The 18,010-nt window shown below is 44.9% G+C and overlaps 1 protein-coding gene across 1 annotated transcript in view; it reads left to right on the top strand.

Annotated features, from left to right (window-relative positions):
* Nucleotides 1-17,560, top strand: part of CCDC92B (coiled-coil domain containing 92B) — a 178,970-nt gene extending 161,410 nt beyond the window's left edge. Inside the window, exon 3 of the mRNA XM_086958470.1 lies at nt 15,805-17,560. Coding sequence (XP_086814596.1) covers nt 15,805-16,589 — 785 coding nt within the window. The 3' untranslated portion in view covers nt 16,590-17,560. The remainder of the gene's footprint in view (nt 1-15,804) is intronic.
* The last annotated feature ends 450 nt before the right edge of the window (nt 17,561-18,010 follow it).

Genomic DNA, 18,010 nt, shown 5'->3' with positions numbered 1-18,010 from the left:
AAATGTGGCTTGCACCATCAGACTCATTGCCTCCCCTCGCTCACTCCTTAGATGCGATTGCATCAGAGAAGCCAGCGCGTGAGCAGCGTTCTGAATGAGCTCAGATCTCAACCAAGAGAGGCCAAAGAGTGAATGTGTGGCTCCGTTTGCTCCAGTTATCGAGCTCCCGGTAAAATAAGTGGGGGGACGCCGTCCACCCGCATTGAATCCCGACTCGAGCCCTGCTAAACACAGATTTTTTGCATGCCTGTTTTTAAGCCACGCCCTTAATGTCTTTGGCCATCCCCCTTTGAGAGACCTCCCAGTTTTTTCATCCCACTTAAAGCCCTGCAAACGACCTAAAAAGATGGACTGGGTTGGAATAGCTCCCAGCGGCTGAGATGCATTCAAGTTCTCCATCCACCCACAATGTGTTCTGTCATAGTTCAACCTAAGTCAGTGTAACCGCTGGATGATTCACAGTATAACGTAAAGTCACACTGACTCGTCCATGTACTTGTCTCTTCATATTTCCAAATCACAATGAACAAATGTGTATGGATGGATCTACGGGTACCCGTATGGCACAAACATAGCTGGAAAGCAACAGAGCACAACTCCGCACATCTTTACAGGTGGCGTCTGAGGGCTGGTGTCTTGCACCCGTGGGCTCGCGCTGTGCCTGTTAGGCGCTGCATATTGAACGCTGGCCTACAGAGGGCGGGGCTTCCTGTAAGGGAGGCCTATTTATAGACACGCTATAGGGTTACATCAGTGGACTGACGCATCCCTTGGGGAGCATTCATTCCTGGAAGTCCTGGTCACGAGGCAGGTGTGCTCCCGCAGCCCCTCGAGGCAGGGCCTGCCGCGGAGGAGTATTCGAAGGCAGCGTGGAGACACCTGAGGCCCGGTCCGGCACACCAGCCGGGGCTCGGCCTTAAAGGCCCACGCCAGCCCTCGTAGAATGCGGACATAGGTAAATGTGTCGGATCTGTGCCCCTCAAGGAGCGCGCATGCGCACTGGGATCCTGAGTCCGAGGATGGGGTCCTGGAAGGACATCTTGTGTGGAGCGAAGAATAATTTTTTCTTTTTTTCTACGGTTTTACAAAGCGCGAACTCGACGCTTTACAGCACCAGTGACTTTACACAAGGACACATTCATTTTTGGTAGGGACGTGGAAGTGATTTTCCCAGTATCACAGGATGTTGAGGTGACGCCGAGACTCGAACCTGATTACCCTACTCCAAAGTCGGCAGCTCTGGCCGTTACTCCACATCTTCTCCAACATGGGCTTTCTAAAAAAGATGGTTCGGCTGTGAAATGGAATTAACCCAATTGCCAGGAATCCCCTACAATATCTGAATTGAAGTTCACTGAAGGACTGGTGGTGTGCTAAGGGGGGGCCCTGGGGCCTCTTGGAAAACTTGTGATTCCCAAAACCGCAAATCTGGTCTAAATCGTGCAGAAGCCCTACAGGAATAATTGTGCATTTTTTTCTGCGTGCGAATCGAATCCAAGTGGGCCCCATTCAAAAGTTGTACTCCTCCGCCTGTATATGTACTCCTATGGGAAGGTGGGGAGTTACAGCATGTGGCTATCTTCAAAATGCCCTGGAGTAGTTCTGGGAAACTGCTTTAGCTGTATCTTTCCACGTCTACACATGGAAACGTCATGTGACTGACAATTTTATTTTTGTTTTTTAGGTAGGCGTTTTACACTTTTTTTTCTTAATCATATTGATTTTTTTCCCTCGGCACGAACTCAGGTGGTAACGTATCGGAGATTAGTTTGTGACTTCTCACATTCATACATGTTTGTGGGCCTTCAGACTTTAATCCATGCCTTGATCCACGATATTACGGCAGTAAATTAATTTACGATATCGAGATCCCATTTAATAATGCCTATAAGTCATAAATCTAGTCATTTTCAATCTTAACATCACTTATTTGATTTTATTAATCGTTAGAGGATTCTCTGACTGCAGTTCTTACTTCCTGATGTGCGGTACTGTGGCGCCGCCTAGCGACCTGCATGCGCTATACATGTGAGTCTGGTTTGTCGCAAGTGGATGTCAGCTTTTGAGTGCAGCTGATCATATAAGGCCGAGTCAGCTTTCGGATCCGACATCCCAAGTCCCACCACGAGACAAAATCCAAATGTTGGAATCTATTTAATAGACAGTAAGTAAAGTTACTCTTTTTTGTACTTATCAAATAGAATATTTCTTTACTTAAATGGGAAGAAGCCCATGGTCCAGTCCAGATCAGAACGGCCATGGACTGTCTGCAGCGGAGGTGCCATCAAGAGAGAAGCAGAGGTGGACACGGGGACGCATCAGTGCTTTAAATGGGCAGGTGCTCTCCGGTACTGAGTACATGCACTTCTTTAATTTGAAATGGAGAGTACCTGTTGCATTATTCAGCACTGCTGGAATACATTTAAAGGGTGAGTACTGGCATATTCACGTGCAGACAGGTACTCCATATAGTGAGTACCTGCACTTCTTTAGTTTGTAAGGGAGAGAACCTGCACTTCCAGTACTGCTGCAGAACATTTACTTGAAGAGTTGCAGCACTTTTCATGTGCTAAAAGGTACTCTACTTATAGTGAGTACCTGCAGTTCTGCATTTCCATGTAAAGCACTGGGATGCATTAAAACCCTGGTAGGGAAAAGGTTACATTTGTATTGTCTTGTAGAAAGGCGAGAAAGGAGAGATGTATAAGGCAACACATTTCACTTTGAAACACGTAACGATACAGTAGAAAAGATATATAGCACTTACATACCTGAAAGTGTTGTTATAAAGCACAAGTTGAGACCATATTGTAAAATAAGTATCAGGCAGCCAATAGTTCTGGCTTGTGTTCTGGGTCCTGACTAAAATATTTACCAAAAGGCAGTTGCAATGAAAATGAAACAAAGGTTACTCGTGTATTGCGACGCAAGCGTCCCCTAGGACGTGAAGTGATACGCCAAACTGCCAACAGCATGTAGTGCGAGAGAACTACTCACCTATGTGGAACCAAAGCCCATATATATTTTAAACAATTGAACTATTGATTCAAATAGGACATGCAGACAGCAGTTCTGTCAAGCCAGACCTAAAAAGATGTGGTTCTAGTAAAAATAGGCCTTGAGGACAGCTGTTCTGTCATGCCAGACTTAAAAATATGTGGTTCTAGTAAAAATAGGCCTTCAGGAAAGCTTTTCTGTCAAGCCAGACCTAAAAAGATGTGGTTCTAGTAAAAATAGGCCTTCAGTAAAGCTGTTCTGTCAAGCCAGACCTAAAAAGATGTGGTTCTAGTAAAAATAGGCCTTCTGGAAAGCTGTTCTGTCAAGCCAGACCTAAAAAGATGTGGTTCTAATAAAAATAGGCCTTCAGGACAGCTGTTCTGTGAAGCCAGACCTAAAAAGATGTGGTTCTAGTAAAGATAGGCCTTCAGGGCAGCTGTTCTGTCAAGCCAGACCTAAAAAGATGTGGTTCTAGTAAAAATAGGCCTTCAGGAAAGCTGTTCTGTCAAGCCAGACCTAAAAATATTAGGTCCTAGTAAAAATAGGCCTGTTCTGTTGAGCCAGACCTAAAAAGATGTGGTTCTAGTAAAAAACGATTTTGCAGACAGCTGTGCTGTTAAACCACATCTAAGTGCCTTAAATAAAGCTTCTTTTGGGTTGGCAGGAGGCTACGGGTCAAACTAAGAATATTGTCTACCTTCTAAGGGTAGTAAAAGTGTGAGGCTTTCTTCCAAAGGGTATGATGGTGAAAAGCTCAAATAATAGATATTTGATACGTTACTGTCCTGAGATGAGTGCAGTTGTCTGTGCTATAGAGAGAATGTAGACTGTAGATACAAGCACGCACTGATGTGGATGACGTGTAAAGAGCTCACCCTCATCTTCAACGCATCCATCACCCCTGCCACCTTCCCTGAAGAATGGAAACACGCAGAAGTCAAAACCCTTCTCAAGAAACCTTCCATCGACCCCAGCGAACTCAAGAACTACCATCCCATCTCCCTGCTCAACCTTTCCGCCAAAGTCTTAAAAAAGCCATCAACTCATTCAACACCTGGAGAGGAACAATCTTCTGGACACCTCCCAATCAGGATTCAACTCCAAGCGAAACCCCCAATTGCCGCCACCGACGGCATCATAACCCTTCTGGACCTGGGAGTTACGGTGGCCCTGATCCTCCTGAACCTCTCAGCACCATTCAACACAGGTTCCCACCACTCCCTTATCAAGATGCTTCATCACATTGGAATCCAAGGAGACCCCCTAAAATGGATCACCTACCTCCCTTCACCTTGGAACCAAAGAACATCATCTGCGGTGTCCCTCAAGGCTCCTCATTTGGCCTATTATGTTCAACACCTACATGACCCCTTGGCCGGCATCATCAGAACCGATGGACTAAACATCATATCTTACACTGAGGACACCCAGTTCATCCTCTCGCTATCAGAAGACCCCTCCACCACGATGACTAATTTCCACAGATGCATAAAGAGCATCGCCAACTGGATGAAAGACAGCTGCCTAAGCTCAACACAGACAAACTGAAGTGCTGATCTTTGTGGACAACACCTCTCATAGTGGAGCGACGCCTGGTAGCCTCCTGAACTAGGATCCTCTCCTACGCCGACAGACCATGCATGCAACCTTGGCATCTTTCTGGACAGCATGCTCACTACGAAAAGCCAGATCAACGCAGTCTCCTCCTCCTGCTTCTTCAACTTTTGCATGCTACGCAAGATCTACAAATGGCTCCTCGTCAACACCAGATGAACCTTTACTAAAGCATTTATCACCAGCTGGCTGGACTACTGCAACACACTCTACATAGGGATCACCTCTAACCTCCGGAAAAGATATCCGACCATACATAATTCAGCAGCTGGAGTCATCCTTGACCTCACTAAGTGGACCCCTCCCCCATTTCAAGAAGCTCTACTGGCTCCCCATCCAGAAGAGAGGTCAATTCAAGATACTGATCCATGCCTGCAAAGCCCTAAACAACCAAAGATCAGCTAATATCAACCACGGCGTGAACTTCCACTTACCTTCCAGACACTTGTGCTCCGCCTCCCTATCCCTTGCGCGCACCCCTGCATCCGCCAAAGGAACAGTGGAGGACAGTCCCTCTTCTACCTCGCTGCGAAGTCCTGGAACGACCTCTCCCTTCACGTCTTCCTCGCTGCTTGAATTCAGGAAAGCACTCAAGACCTTCGAGCAGTAGCGGCACCCCCCCTCCCCTCAGTGCCTTGAGACCCTCACGGGTAGGTAGTGCGCTCTACAAATAATTGATTGATTGATTGAGACCTGGCCATTCAACTGATTCCTCCCTTTTAGCATGGTTCTCAGCGCCTGGAAACCCTCCCGGGTGGCAAGCAGAGCTCTATAAATCCCTATTTGATATTTGATTTGATGTGGTGATTGGCGTGTTCTGCCTCTGTAGCAGCAGGTGTTAACAGCAGTCGTCCAAGTCGTCTGCAAGTGAGGATCTAAAAATATTTGTATTTTTCTGTGGAAAAAAAAATGATATAATCTGAGGCGGAGACTGAAAAAAAAGTGCTGATTCGGCAGTGAAAATGTGAACTAATGTTTCTCAGTGTAATGAAAAAACGAATTAAGCAAGGTACACTTACTACAATAGTTTCATTTTCAAGATTTCTGAATGTTTCAAAGCAGACATTGACATATTTAGATGCTTGGCCCCTCCTCTTAGCTCTCCGCATCTTAAAGACACGAGCTGATGCCTTCACACGCATCTCTCCCCAGCCCCTCAATGGCCCCAAGAGGCCTCTAAAGGCACGCAGGGGCTTATCTGCCGCAGCCACAGCTCAGCCAGCAACTCTGCTCAGCTGATGGAATAAATGTACCTCGATCAGAGCTAGCAAAGTGACTGTGGCTGCACCATTCTCCCCTGGCCCCAGGCCTCTGTCTTTTCAAACGCAGCTGCACCTTTTCTCTGGCTGGACATTTATGCAGAGATAGAAAACAAAAACAAAAAAAATGGTCAGGCAGAAATTGTAAAATATGAAAAATGCGCATTCTATTTCCCACATTCCCAAAATCTGATAAGAATTCCGTGTTTTCCACAGAAAATATGCCCACGAACTGTGCATGAGCATTAGTGCTTGCTTGGCATACTCTGTGAGTGCTGTTCTCTGCAGTGTTTCTGAACCTGAGGTCCGGGGACCGCTGGAAGTAACTCGGAGGTACTCGGCAGTTAGAAAATAAAATAATATTGACAGATTAATAAAGCAGGAGTAAATAAAGAAGCAAATGTAAAATTAGAAAATGTTAAAAGATTCTGTAATCGTGAAGGAATTTGAAATTGAATGCTAACGATTAAGTTAGTATCCTCAAATAGTTTTGTGGAAGCAGGGGAGGTTCATCCTACAGAATATAGTAAGGACAGCAGCTGGCCCTAATTGAATTTAAAAAGGCTGGAGCCAATTAAAACAAACATTTTGAGTTTTTTAGCAATTTGTTCTGAAATAAATGAAATATTTCAGCATTTGTGTATTTTTTCTGCAATTTTTTGTATTGTTTTGAGGTTCAAATCATCAAAATTGCTTAGGCCGGGATTCCACTAATGACTCAGTGGGGGTCTCCGGATCCCAATATTGACTCAGTGAGGGTCACCGGATCCCAATAATGACTCAGTGAGGGTCACCGGATCCCAATAATGACTCAGTGGGTTTCCCTGGATCCCAATATTGACTCAGTGAGGGTCACCGGATCCCAATAATGACTCAGTGGGTTTCCCTGGATCCCAATATTAGCTCAGTGGGGGTCCCCAGATTCCACTAATGACTCAGTGGGGTTCCCTGGATCCCAATATTGGCACAGTGGGGTTCCCTGGATCCCAATATTGACTCAGTGGGGTTCCCTGGATCCCAATAATGACTCAGTGGGGTTCCCTGGATTCCAATAATGACTCAGTGGGGTTCCCTGGATTCCAATAATGACTCAGTGGGGTTCCCTGGATCCCAATATTGACTCAGTGGGGTTCCCTGGATCCCAATATTGACTCAGCGGGGTTCCCTGGATCCCAATAATGACTCAGTGGGGTTCCCTGGATTCCAATAATGACTCAGTGGGGTTCCCTGGATCCCAATAATGACTCAGTGGGGTTCCCTGGATTCCAATAATGACTCAGTGGGGTTCCCTGGATCCCAATATTGACTCAGTGGGGTTCCCTGGATCCCAATATTGACTCAGCGGGGTTCCCTGGATCCCAATAATGACTCAGTGGGGTTCCCTGGATTCCAATAATGACTCAGTGGGGTTCCCTGGATCCCAATATTGACTCAGTGGGGTTCCCTGGATCCCAATATTGACTCAGCGGGGTTCCCTGGATCCCAATAATGACTCAGTGGGGTTCCCTGGATCCCAATATGGGCACAGGGGGGTTCCCTGGATCCCGATATTGACTCAGTGGAGTTCCCTGGATCCCATTAATGACTCAGCGGGGTTCCCTGGATCCCAATAATGACTCAGTGGGGTTCCCTGGATCCCAATATGGGCACAGGGGGGTTCCCTGGATCCCGATATTGACTCAGTGGAGTTCCCTGGATCCCATTAATGACTCAGTGGGGTTCCCTGGATCCCAATAATGATTCAGCGGGGTTCCCTGGATCCCAATATTGACTCAGTGGGGTTCCCTGGATCCCAATAATGACTCAGCGGGGTTCCCTGGATCCCAATAATGACTCAGTGAAGTTCCCTGGATCCCAATATGGGCACAGTGGGGTTCCCTGGATCCCAATATTGACTCAGTGGGGTTCCCTGGATCCCAATAATGACTCAGTGGGGTTCCCTGGATCCCAATAATGACTCAGCGGGGTTCCCTGGATCCCAATAATGACTCAGTGGGGTTCCCTGGATCCCTATATGGGCACAGTGGGGTTCCCTGGATCCCAATATTGACTCAGTGGGGGTCGCCTGATTCCACTAATGATTAAATGGAAGTTCACAGAAGTTAAACGGTTAAGAACCACTGCTCTAGTGTTCTGTGAACGTGTCGCATGAATTGTGACCGGGCGCCCTCTGGCATTGGTATGGTTCCATAGATATAAAAACTAAAGAGTGCAGCTTCCAGGTGGCTAATATAGGCTGACTTCTAATATCAAACCTGATATCCTTCAAAAATAGAGTGCGCAAAATACCTATTCCAATAATTTTAAGTTAAAAAAATGATGAACGCAGCAATTGTCGACAATACGGAGACTCACCCTAGAAGAATGTGAATGTAACCAAACCCACCTTCAAACTCCTGCCCCCGATATGCTAGGACTAGGTTTATAGCAGTCATCCAATCTGGCCCCTTTCAACAAGTGGCTTATATTTCTTTCTGGGATCTGGAAATCTCTAGTTGTCGCTTGATTTGATCTTATTGTTCAATATGTTTGCAGTCAACATACAAATGGTTCTTGAAGAAAACAAAATCTGTTCTGGTCTGTCGTCCTCCTCGATGACCCTGGCAGCCCGCGTCGGGCCAGTGGAGCCGTGCCCAGGGCCTTAAGTGGTAATGTCATCTGTGCAACACACACCATTATCACCAGCAAAACATCCACGTACACAGCCCTAGGCTGACTCAAAATATGCAAAACACCGACAAGTGCATGTGAAGGCCTGCTCTGCTCTCAGTCATATTGCGTAAATTTAGTTTGATAAAAAAAAGGTAATTTTAATAAATTTCCTTTAAAGAAGAATTTTTTAACTTACAACCAATAAAAACACCTTATTAAACTATACAGTTATTTATTGGAGTTTGAAACAAATATGAATTTAATCAAATACATGAGTCAATGACGTCGGCTCTATATCAATATATATATTTTACAAAATGCCAGACTTACGATTAGTTGTTTGGTGTTGTGTTGTTATACACAAATGTTTTAAAAAAAATAATACTCCAAAAATTGTGTGTTTAATGCCTGTGCATGATAGTACTAATTTGTTTTTATATCAGACTGATGCGGCCACTAAATACTGTCCATAGCACATGGTACTGTAACCCAATGTATCTATTCAATTTACCATCCGTAGAAGGATGGAAGGCTGACTGGGCCATGTTACCAGCAGTTTCATTGTTTATTTGCATTTTCAAAGGTTTTGTTTAGAATTATTTCATTATTTGCAGTGTATACCTAAGCTTGTGCCTGACTATATGATCCAGGTAACTGTAAGTGTGGGTAAAAGCATACAAAAGATCAATTTATTTTTCCGTGCGTAGTTTAATCATTTTGCAATTATTGTAAAACAAAAGTGAGGGCTTTTCAGGAGTACTTTCGCCCAGCGCTACTTCAAACGGGGAGGCATTGCTCAAAGAACCCCAAGTCATCTGAGTGATTAAATAGCATTGATTCAATCCACTCATATTTTATTTAATTGTTTCACTTTTATGTTCAATTGAATGATATTCAGCCATAGACATCTGAAGCCAAATGTGTTTCATGAAACTCTCTTCATCACAGTTTGTTATGTTGTAACATAACACAGTTTAGTTTGCAAATCTACGTTACATTAAGTTCATGATGCCGAACAATTAAGCCACAAGCGTGTAATTTGAAGGTTCCAACTTTATATATAACATTTTTCCTATCATCCATAATAGGCCTAGGGTCTCATAGTTCAGCTTGTCCCCATAAGATATAATTGCTCCGCCCCTTGAGAGAGCAGCCTTCATTTTGGCTTCTTCAATTAATGTTATAATGTGGGACCTCTGTGGACTTGTGATGGTGGACCCTACTTTGACCTTGTGTATAGAGCGGACATGAGATGGATGTCAAATGCGTGCAATGGTCTTGATCCATATTAGGTCTGGCATTTTTGTATTTTAGTAAAGGTATATGTACATTATAAACTTAATAATAGTGGCTTTCAGCCAGCCATCGTCATCCTTCGTCCTTTGGTCTGTTGTTGGGTCATTTACTGTTTGCTTATTCCCTCTACGGCATGGGGAAAGGGGGCCAGCTCACTTCTGCCATTGGCTAACTTCGTTGTGAGAGACAACATTATTTCCTTTCACAAGAGCAACTCCGCACACAAAGTAGTTCCCTTCAGTGCCAGAGTCTACTATGGTAATGCCCGGTTACTCACCAGTAATATCCATTACTCCTCGTCCTGGTCTCCCCGTCCCATTCCTTATCAGTGAGCAGCTAGTCTGCTCCACAGAAACCTACAACCTAGCTGAGCTTTTTCGCACCTCCCCCAATATGGCGTCACTCCCAGGCGACCTTAAAGGGGGAAGTGCATCACCGCAACATCCTGAGAATACCAAAGAAAACCCAGAACGAAAACAGACAATCACCCAAAGAAACCCAAGACAGGGAGGGAGGGAAGGGCTCAGGAATGGGACAGGGAGACCAGGACTCGGAGTAATGGATATTACCGGTGAGTAACCGGGCATTACCTCCTCGTCCTGTCTCCCCATCCCATTCCTTATCAGTGAGCCCATACCCAAGCACACGGTGATTGTAAGAAAAAACAGGCCAAAAAGTGCGAGAAAAAACAGGTCCATTTTAATCAACAGAAAACAGTGCACATTAAAAACCATGTACCGCAATAGGACATGAGCCCCAAAGGCAGCAGAGGTCACCATCCCCAACTGAAGCCGATAATGGGAAACAAACGTATGGGGAGCAGCCCAAGTGGCAGCATTACAAATGTCCCTCAAGGAGGTCCCCTTGAACATGGCCCAGGAGGAGGAAACACCCCTGGTCGACCTACCCTGAACGGAAGAAGGGGGAGGACAGTGGGCAGAATCATAAGCAGAAACCACAGCACCCTTGACCCAACGAGACAAGGTGGACAAAGAAGGCACCGAGAGGCCATAGGTGAAAAACAAGGAATCAACACTACGGAAACCAGAGGTACGCTCCAAGTAAATGCGGAGAGCCCTCAGAACAGGAGAGGCAGGATCCGGAAAAAACACCGGGAGAACAATATCCTCCTGACAGTGAAAAGAAGACAACACTTTAGGCAGAAAGAACTGACTCAGGCGGAAAATGGCCTTGTCGGCGCAAAAGCGCAAAAAGGGGGGAGAAGTGCAGAAAAAAAAGAACAGGATGTTGCAGTGATGCACTTCCCCCTTTATGGTCGCCTGGGAGTGGCGCCATATATGGGGAGGTGCGAAAAAGCTCAGCTAGGTTGTAGATTTCTGTGGAGCAGACTAGCTGCTCACTGATAAGGAATGGGACCGGGAGACAGGACGAGGAGGTAATGTGTGCTGTTTAAGACTAATTCATTTTAATAGTGGCTAGAGCCTGACAGCTCCCACAACAATAAGGTTTTATAAAAAACAAATCCAAAACAAGTTTGATAAAAGCCCATTTTATGGCAGCCAGGTTTTTTTTCACATGCAACAGGAAAACACGATTATCGGAGAGGGGAATTGTGAAGGAGATTTTTTCTGCTTTTTGGGTATTCGGGGTTGGTAGTGTGTGTGTGAGCTGGTCAGAGAACTATCCAATAGCATGTAATGTCCTAGAGAACAATATACATTTGAGAATCAACTTGAAGGGGACAGGATGAAAAAATAGCTGCGAATGAAGAGTAGAAGTGAAAAATAAAGTTGAACATGTCATGAAAATTGAGAGGAGGGCGGGTCATTCTTGTAATTTTTTGCTGCCTGTAAAAACCCGGATCAGTAGAACGGTCTCTAATACTTATTGCAATTTGAAGGAAATTGTGCAAAAAAAGTTACTGATGGAGAAGGGGTGGGGTCTTTGTGTTTGTGCGTGTGTGTGTTGTGTGCATGTGCGCGTGTCTGTGTTGATAATCCTGCCTTCTAGACATTAATGTTATTTAAACAGAATTTATTATCACTTCTACTCTGACCTTCGAGGGGGACTATTGTTACTCGTGCTTGCTTGTCAAAGGTGCTATTCATGCTTCATAGACATTACAACCAGATTTCCCTATTGGCCGTGATGCCATTATTGGTAACCTGTCCTGGTTTGGACAATGTTGTTCATTCTTGCCTGCTAGGGGTGGTGCAAAGGTTCATCCGCACTACTTAACATTACATCAGGTTTCTCCTTTCCCTTGACTATTGGGCCGCATTTAGTACTTATCACAGCAGTGCATTCTGGGAAGAGGCAAAGGGAATGCGTAAACACCCCATATCAATAGATTGGGCCCTCCTACTACATCGATTTAAGCAACCACTGACACAAGACGACCCAGGAGAAGTCCTCACACACCACGCACCACCCAGTCACCTGGACGAGCCAAAAATACAACAGCAAGCTCCCCTCCGAAGGACACCCTCCGAGCCTACTGGCATCAGCGCCAGGTAAGGTGCCTCACGAACACGGGTCCCCCCCTCACCCATGATGATTCACTGCACTGCATTGACTCGGGAGCACTTGCCGCCTCCAGATCTCATCTGCTATCTGTACCCGACATCCCAAGATCACCCCCCCAGTTCACCCCCCAGTTACATTCAGCTTTATTTTATAGAAAGACCTCCATAGTGACATGATATTGGACTAGTAACTGCATGAATACTGATGCACTCCGAGATCAATACCAGTAAATGTATTTTGTGAGAATGATCTTTGCTACACTATGTCACTGTAACTGCAAAAAGTCAATAAAACATGTTTAAAGAAAAAAAAATCACAGCAGTGCATTCTGAAAGCCTTAGCTGGTGCTGTACCAGCTGCCAGTCTAGTGCTGAATAGCCTAGGAGCATCCCTCTAAGCACTATCAAGAGCAAATTGCATCATCAAAGAATCCCGCTTAAGAGCTCTTCTCATACAACTCTCTGCCCTGGCCCATCCTGAGGCGGTTTCCACTTCCTTAGTCCCCTTGTAGAAGGTCTGTTCTGAACTTTCTTACTTCTTTCAGAACAAGGTCATGCAACGTCTGAGTTCTCTTTCCACAGATAAACACTCATCATTACTAGAGCACCCACCCTTTACCTTACCGTCTACCAGTCCTTCCATCTCATCATGGTCTGTGTTTGCCCAGGTAAATCAAGTTGATGTTATTTCCAAGCTTAATCACATTTCTGCCCTTCTAAATACTTTCCAGTTGGGTTTTCACCTAAACTTGAGCACCAAAAGCGTATTCATTTCTGCCAGCAATGACTCTAAGGGGTCTATTAGGATGGCGGTAGGAAAATCACTCCAACCGCCATGGTAGCTGGAAAACACCGCCCGCTAGGACCGCAGGAAAACCGCTGGTCCAATTAGTATGCTCCGCAGTCAAAACCCGACCGCGGCGGGGAGATTCTGGCAGTTAACATTGTGGCGGTTGCTGCTGCCAGCAACACCGCCGCGAGGTCTAAAAAAGCATGTCCTGCATGTCCCTGCACTGTGTGGCAGACACTGGACAGTGCCTGCAACCTGGTACAGGGACATGTAGGGGGTACCATGGGTACCCTCCCCCAGTGCACCCACACCCGCCCCAACACATTTGGGGACCCCCAGAGACAATCTCCGCATGCCTTTCCATGGCAGTCCCACTGCCGCTGAAGGCTGGCTACCACCAGCATCATAATCGTGCCGGCGGTGCTTGGCCCCTATTCACCACAATTGTAGTGGTCCAGCGCCGCACGCCAGGCAAGCGGGCGGACTGCAACCGGCGGAAGAGTGGCGGGTGGAAAATCACACCGCTGCGGTCACGACCGCAATGCTAATCAGACCGGCGGTTTTCAGGGTTTCGATGGCTGGAAGATGTCTGCCACCAGTCCGGCGGCTGCTACCACCAGCCTGGCGGCGGCCATCCGACCGCCATTCTAATAGACCCCTAGGTGTGGAAGGCTCAACTGACGTCTTTCATCTATTTCTATCCACAGCTTTTGACATGTTTCTCATGATATCCTTTTGGGCACCCTTGTGTTCGCATGAATAAAGTGCACTGTTTAGAGTTAATTTCTTTCTTACAGTGGCATTCTCAAGCGGTTTCCTTGTAATAACCCGCCCATTAGGGCAACAGGGTTGAAACACCTACTAAACTCCAACAGAATCGCAATTATGAACTGGTGGCCCATCCAAAAAGCCTTTTTCTTTTTGGCCTCTTTGTTTCCAATAAAAATCGAACCTCGGGCTCTCATTTTTTGCACAGTAATAACTTTGACATTTAACATGCATCACTTTCGACTCACTATGATGTCGACTTCAAACATATTTAGGTTTTTTGTTTGACGTGCACCGTGAATGTAAATTTATTAAAAGTAGATATTTTTTAATTTAAAAAATATGGAATTATATTTCACCATATAAAAAGCTGTTGCTTTCTCTCTTCGCACAGGTCTTTCAGGCTTTACTGAATTGATCTTGGCGTCTTTTCACCTGCAGGTGACACACTGATTGTCAGTTTTATGTTTACAATCCATGCAGTAATGAACTAGATGTCACACATAGATATAGTATTGAATTCTATGGTAGCACCCATAGATATGTTAATGTGTTAATGTTAATGTTAATGGGTGACTTATATAGCGCACGGCTACTCCAAGGAGTGTCCCGGCGCTTTCTGACCCATTACTGAAAGAAGGAGAGGACAACAGAAACAAAGCAGAGTTACTAATGAAAAAGCCAGGTTTTCAAGGCCTTTCTGAAGGCAAACAAATTGGGAGTGTGGCGGAGATCAACGGGAAGGGAGTTCCATAATGTGGGGGCGAGATATTTAAAAGAACGTCCACCTATTCTGACTTTCTTAATAGGAGGTACAATTGCCAGGCCAAGATTTTCCGACCGGAGAGATCTGGTGGATATACTCACACCAGGTCCTTCATAATACGGAAAAAGGGTAACAGTAGTTCCCTCATACATTTTTATGATACCATCACTAACTGTAAGTGAGGCAAGTTAAAGTTTTGTCTAAGTTTTTGTAACCTTGATGTTCCATTGAAAAAAAGATTAAACTGGCCCTCACATTTTACATCCCCCTCTTCAGTTGTTTATATGTTTGCAAAACATTACTGATCTGCTTGTAAACTCATTTCAGTGTGCTGCCGTTTGTTAAGTATGTCAAAGTTCAGTAGACAACTTTTATCAAAAGAGAGGTAAGAATGAACCACAACAGTCTCAATGCCTGAGTCTCAAGAATGTTGTAATGGAGACCCTCAACCATGCTGTCACAGTAATTGGGTGGATTCATCATAGGCTCTGTCACTCGAGTGTCCCATTTTCCGGGTGACATATAGACCTCCATTACTAGGGGACTGTCTGGATGTGGAAAGTGGAGAGTGAGTTACAATTACATTCTATCCTATAGGTCATTCTTTATTCGGGGAAGAGAATTAGGCTACTGTATGACTAAAAAGAAGACAGTGTTATATGGATAGTACATAGCACCTAGTGGTCAGGTCACCATGTTTCGGCCTGGAATAGCCCATAATGGTCTGTGGCCTTCGTCAGGAGCAGGGGGCAGAAACCCTTTAACTGTAGGCCTTAACATGATTTATGTGGATGGGTTTGTTCACTGAGTTCACTTCCAGGCTGAAACATGTCAACCCAACCATTATTTCAAATCCCAGTGCATTAAGGTAGTTGAAGTTGTACACATGGTGATATATTTTCCCACTCTGATTCAGGATAACTCTTTACTGTCTTTCTAATTATTAATTTGATACCATTTACTCTTAATCAACATTGATTTCAGCATGAGAATATGTATGGCTATATGTATAGTATAGGCTAGTCATCGCTGGTCAAATGGGTCAACTATAACCTGGAATTTTTTATATTCCTTTCTGCTTCTGAGCCATTCCTTGGATTAAGACTGGTCAGCTATACATGCCTCATATGTATTCACTATCAAAGCATTAATTTTGTCCCTGTTTTTTTCCCGTAGATGGCATCGAACAGCAGATGGAGGAGAAATGCAGGATGATGGAAACCCGACTGGAGGATAAAGAGAAGACCAACTCGGAGCTGCGACGGGAACTTTGGCACAGAGAGGCCCTGGTGGTGGCTCTAAGGTCAGACTTGAAGGACAAGGAGCGGAAGTTCCTGGATGAATTGAAGAGGCGGAGCCACCGGGTGACCATTCTGAACACTGAGGTGCAGAAGCAGACAGAGGCCGCCGCATACCTCTCCTTCCAGCTTCACTCCAGCAAGCAGAAGTTGCACGGCCCCCGCCCCAACACAAAGCCGCTGGACCGGCCCCCAGATAAGACATGCCCAGGGCAGCTCCCTACTGAATGTAAACCAAAAAAGCGTACCCACAAGTCCCACTCACGGAGACATGCCGCTGAATGCTACTTTTCCAAGGGAATGCTTAGAGACTCTCCCCAAAGAGAGATGCTGAGCAGCTGTGATGAACTCGACTCCATGCCGGACCCGGCCCTCTTCCTGCATCCCAAAAAGCACGTGCCTCCTCACCGACAACGGTCTGAGGCCAGGCAGCATAGCATCCGCCAGCATCCGGGCTTTGATCCGAATGACCACGTGACTGATGAGAGTGGCGACATCTCCAGGCAGTCCAAGCTGGCAGAAGACCATTGCGCCAGGTCATCAGTTAGAAACAAGCTGATAGAGGAGCATGGTGCCAGGCTGCCAATCAAAACCAAACTAACTAAAAGCGAGCGAGAGACGCGGCGTGTCCTCACTCGCAAGAACTCGAGGGACTCCGAGTGAGGCTGCGTCAAGCCTGCAATATATAATTAAGAGAATCCTCAAGGCGGGAGTGTCAACCAAAAGAAAGCAAGCAAGAACATGGCTGTCTGTAAGCTTGCAATCACCTGGTGTGGACCAGTCTTCCTACAAATACATTGTGCCAGGTCTACACCGATCTGTAGACATAGGTCTTGGGTTGATATGGTTGTGCGGATGCAGAGATTTCTGATGAATCAACACAAAAAAGGTGGATCTGGGCCTATTTTGCCACATGACCTACAGGACTCCTGTTTCGCGGTTGATCCTGAAATGGAGTCTGTGTATGTGTGCAACTAAAGCTTTTACAATTCACCCAATCAGCTCACTTGAGCTACATGGTAGAAGAAAGCTGAATTTCTAGACCCAGTCCTGCTGCTTCTAAATGTTTAGACAGGAAAAAATAGCCTCACACTTGGTTTCCAGGCCTCTAGGGTTGTGTGACTCAAGCTGTCCCTAGCTCAGCACTGTAGCTGCCCCATAGGTCGTTGTTGTGTGGAGTTAGAGTTTGGAAAACACAACAGTCATAGAGGGTATCTTTATTAGGAGAGCCGTTTGTATTAGTTTTGGTTGCCAACAAACCCCTTCAGCTTCTACAAATTTAGAAAATGTTAGAAAAAAACTGCTTAGAATTTTCAGATGGAAGTCTGTGTGTAGTGGATTAAGATAACTTTTTTTGGCAACTTTTGGAAAGTTTAACATAGCACCAAATGCTAATCTTAAATATCATGTACTACTGGTATTTTTAAGGTGGCCCCAAAAGCAATCAGTATCATCTATGTAATAATCAAGGGCACTACAAAATTTACATTTCATCTAACCAACACATTTTTGTAGGAACCTTTCAAGCTAATGCGTTAAAACCCTCTGTATAGTTTTTTATATCATTAAGTATTTATCTTATCTTAGTCCAGCTAAAGCTAGGAACATTTATTACAAGCAGATGTTCTACAAAATGCCAGCCATATATTTATACCTTCTTTCATTCAATGATGAAAGTCACCCTAGAGTGAGATTCAGCATGCATGTCTTTAATATAGAAATTATGCATTTCTTCTGTAGCAACTTAATGTGGGCCAACCATTCCCCAGGAGAAGCATTTCCTATTTCACAGATAAAAGTTTTAAATTGATATATATATATATTATTTTTTGACAGGTAGAACTGCTTCTAAAATTGCTTTTAAAGCAAACCCAGGTTCCAGTACAATTCCTTTTTGTGAATCAATTGTAAAAAAATTTTTAGGAAAGTAGAATGTGATTTCTTTGACCTAAAGCGTATACACGATATAATATTAATACACCCTGTCAAATTCAATGTAGAAAAAATATTTTTATTTATATTTTATATTAATTATGGAGTGCATTAAATTTCCGTACAATTTAAAAAGAACATGCTGAGAGGAT

The sequence above is a fragment of the Lissotriton vulgaris genome, chromosome 2_1 (genome assembly GCF_964263255.1).
Source record: "Lissotriton vulgaris chromosome 2_1, aLisVul1.2, whole genome shotgun sequence".
In the NCBI taxonomy this organism is placed as follows: Eukaryota; Metazoa; Chordata; class Amphibia; order Caudata; family Salamandridae; genus Lissotriton; species Lissotriton vulgaris.
Note: the sequence above shows the minus strand (reverse complement) of the source record. Positions and strands in the feature narration are given on the sequence as shown.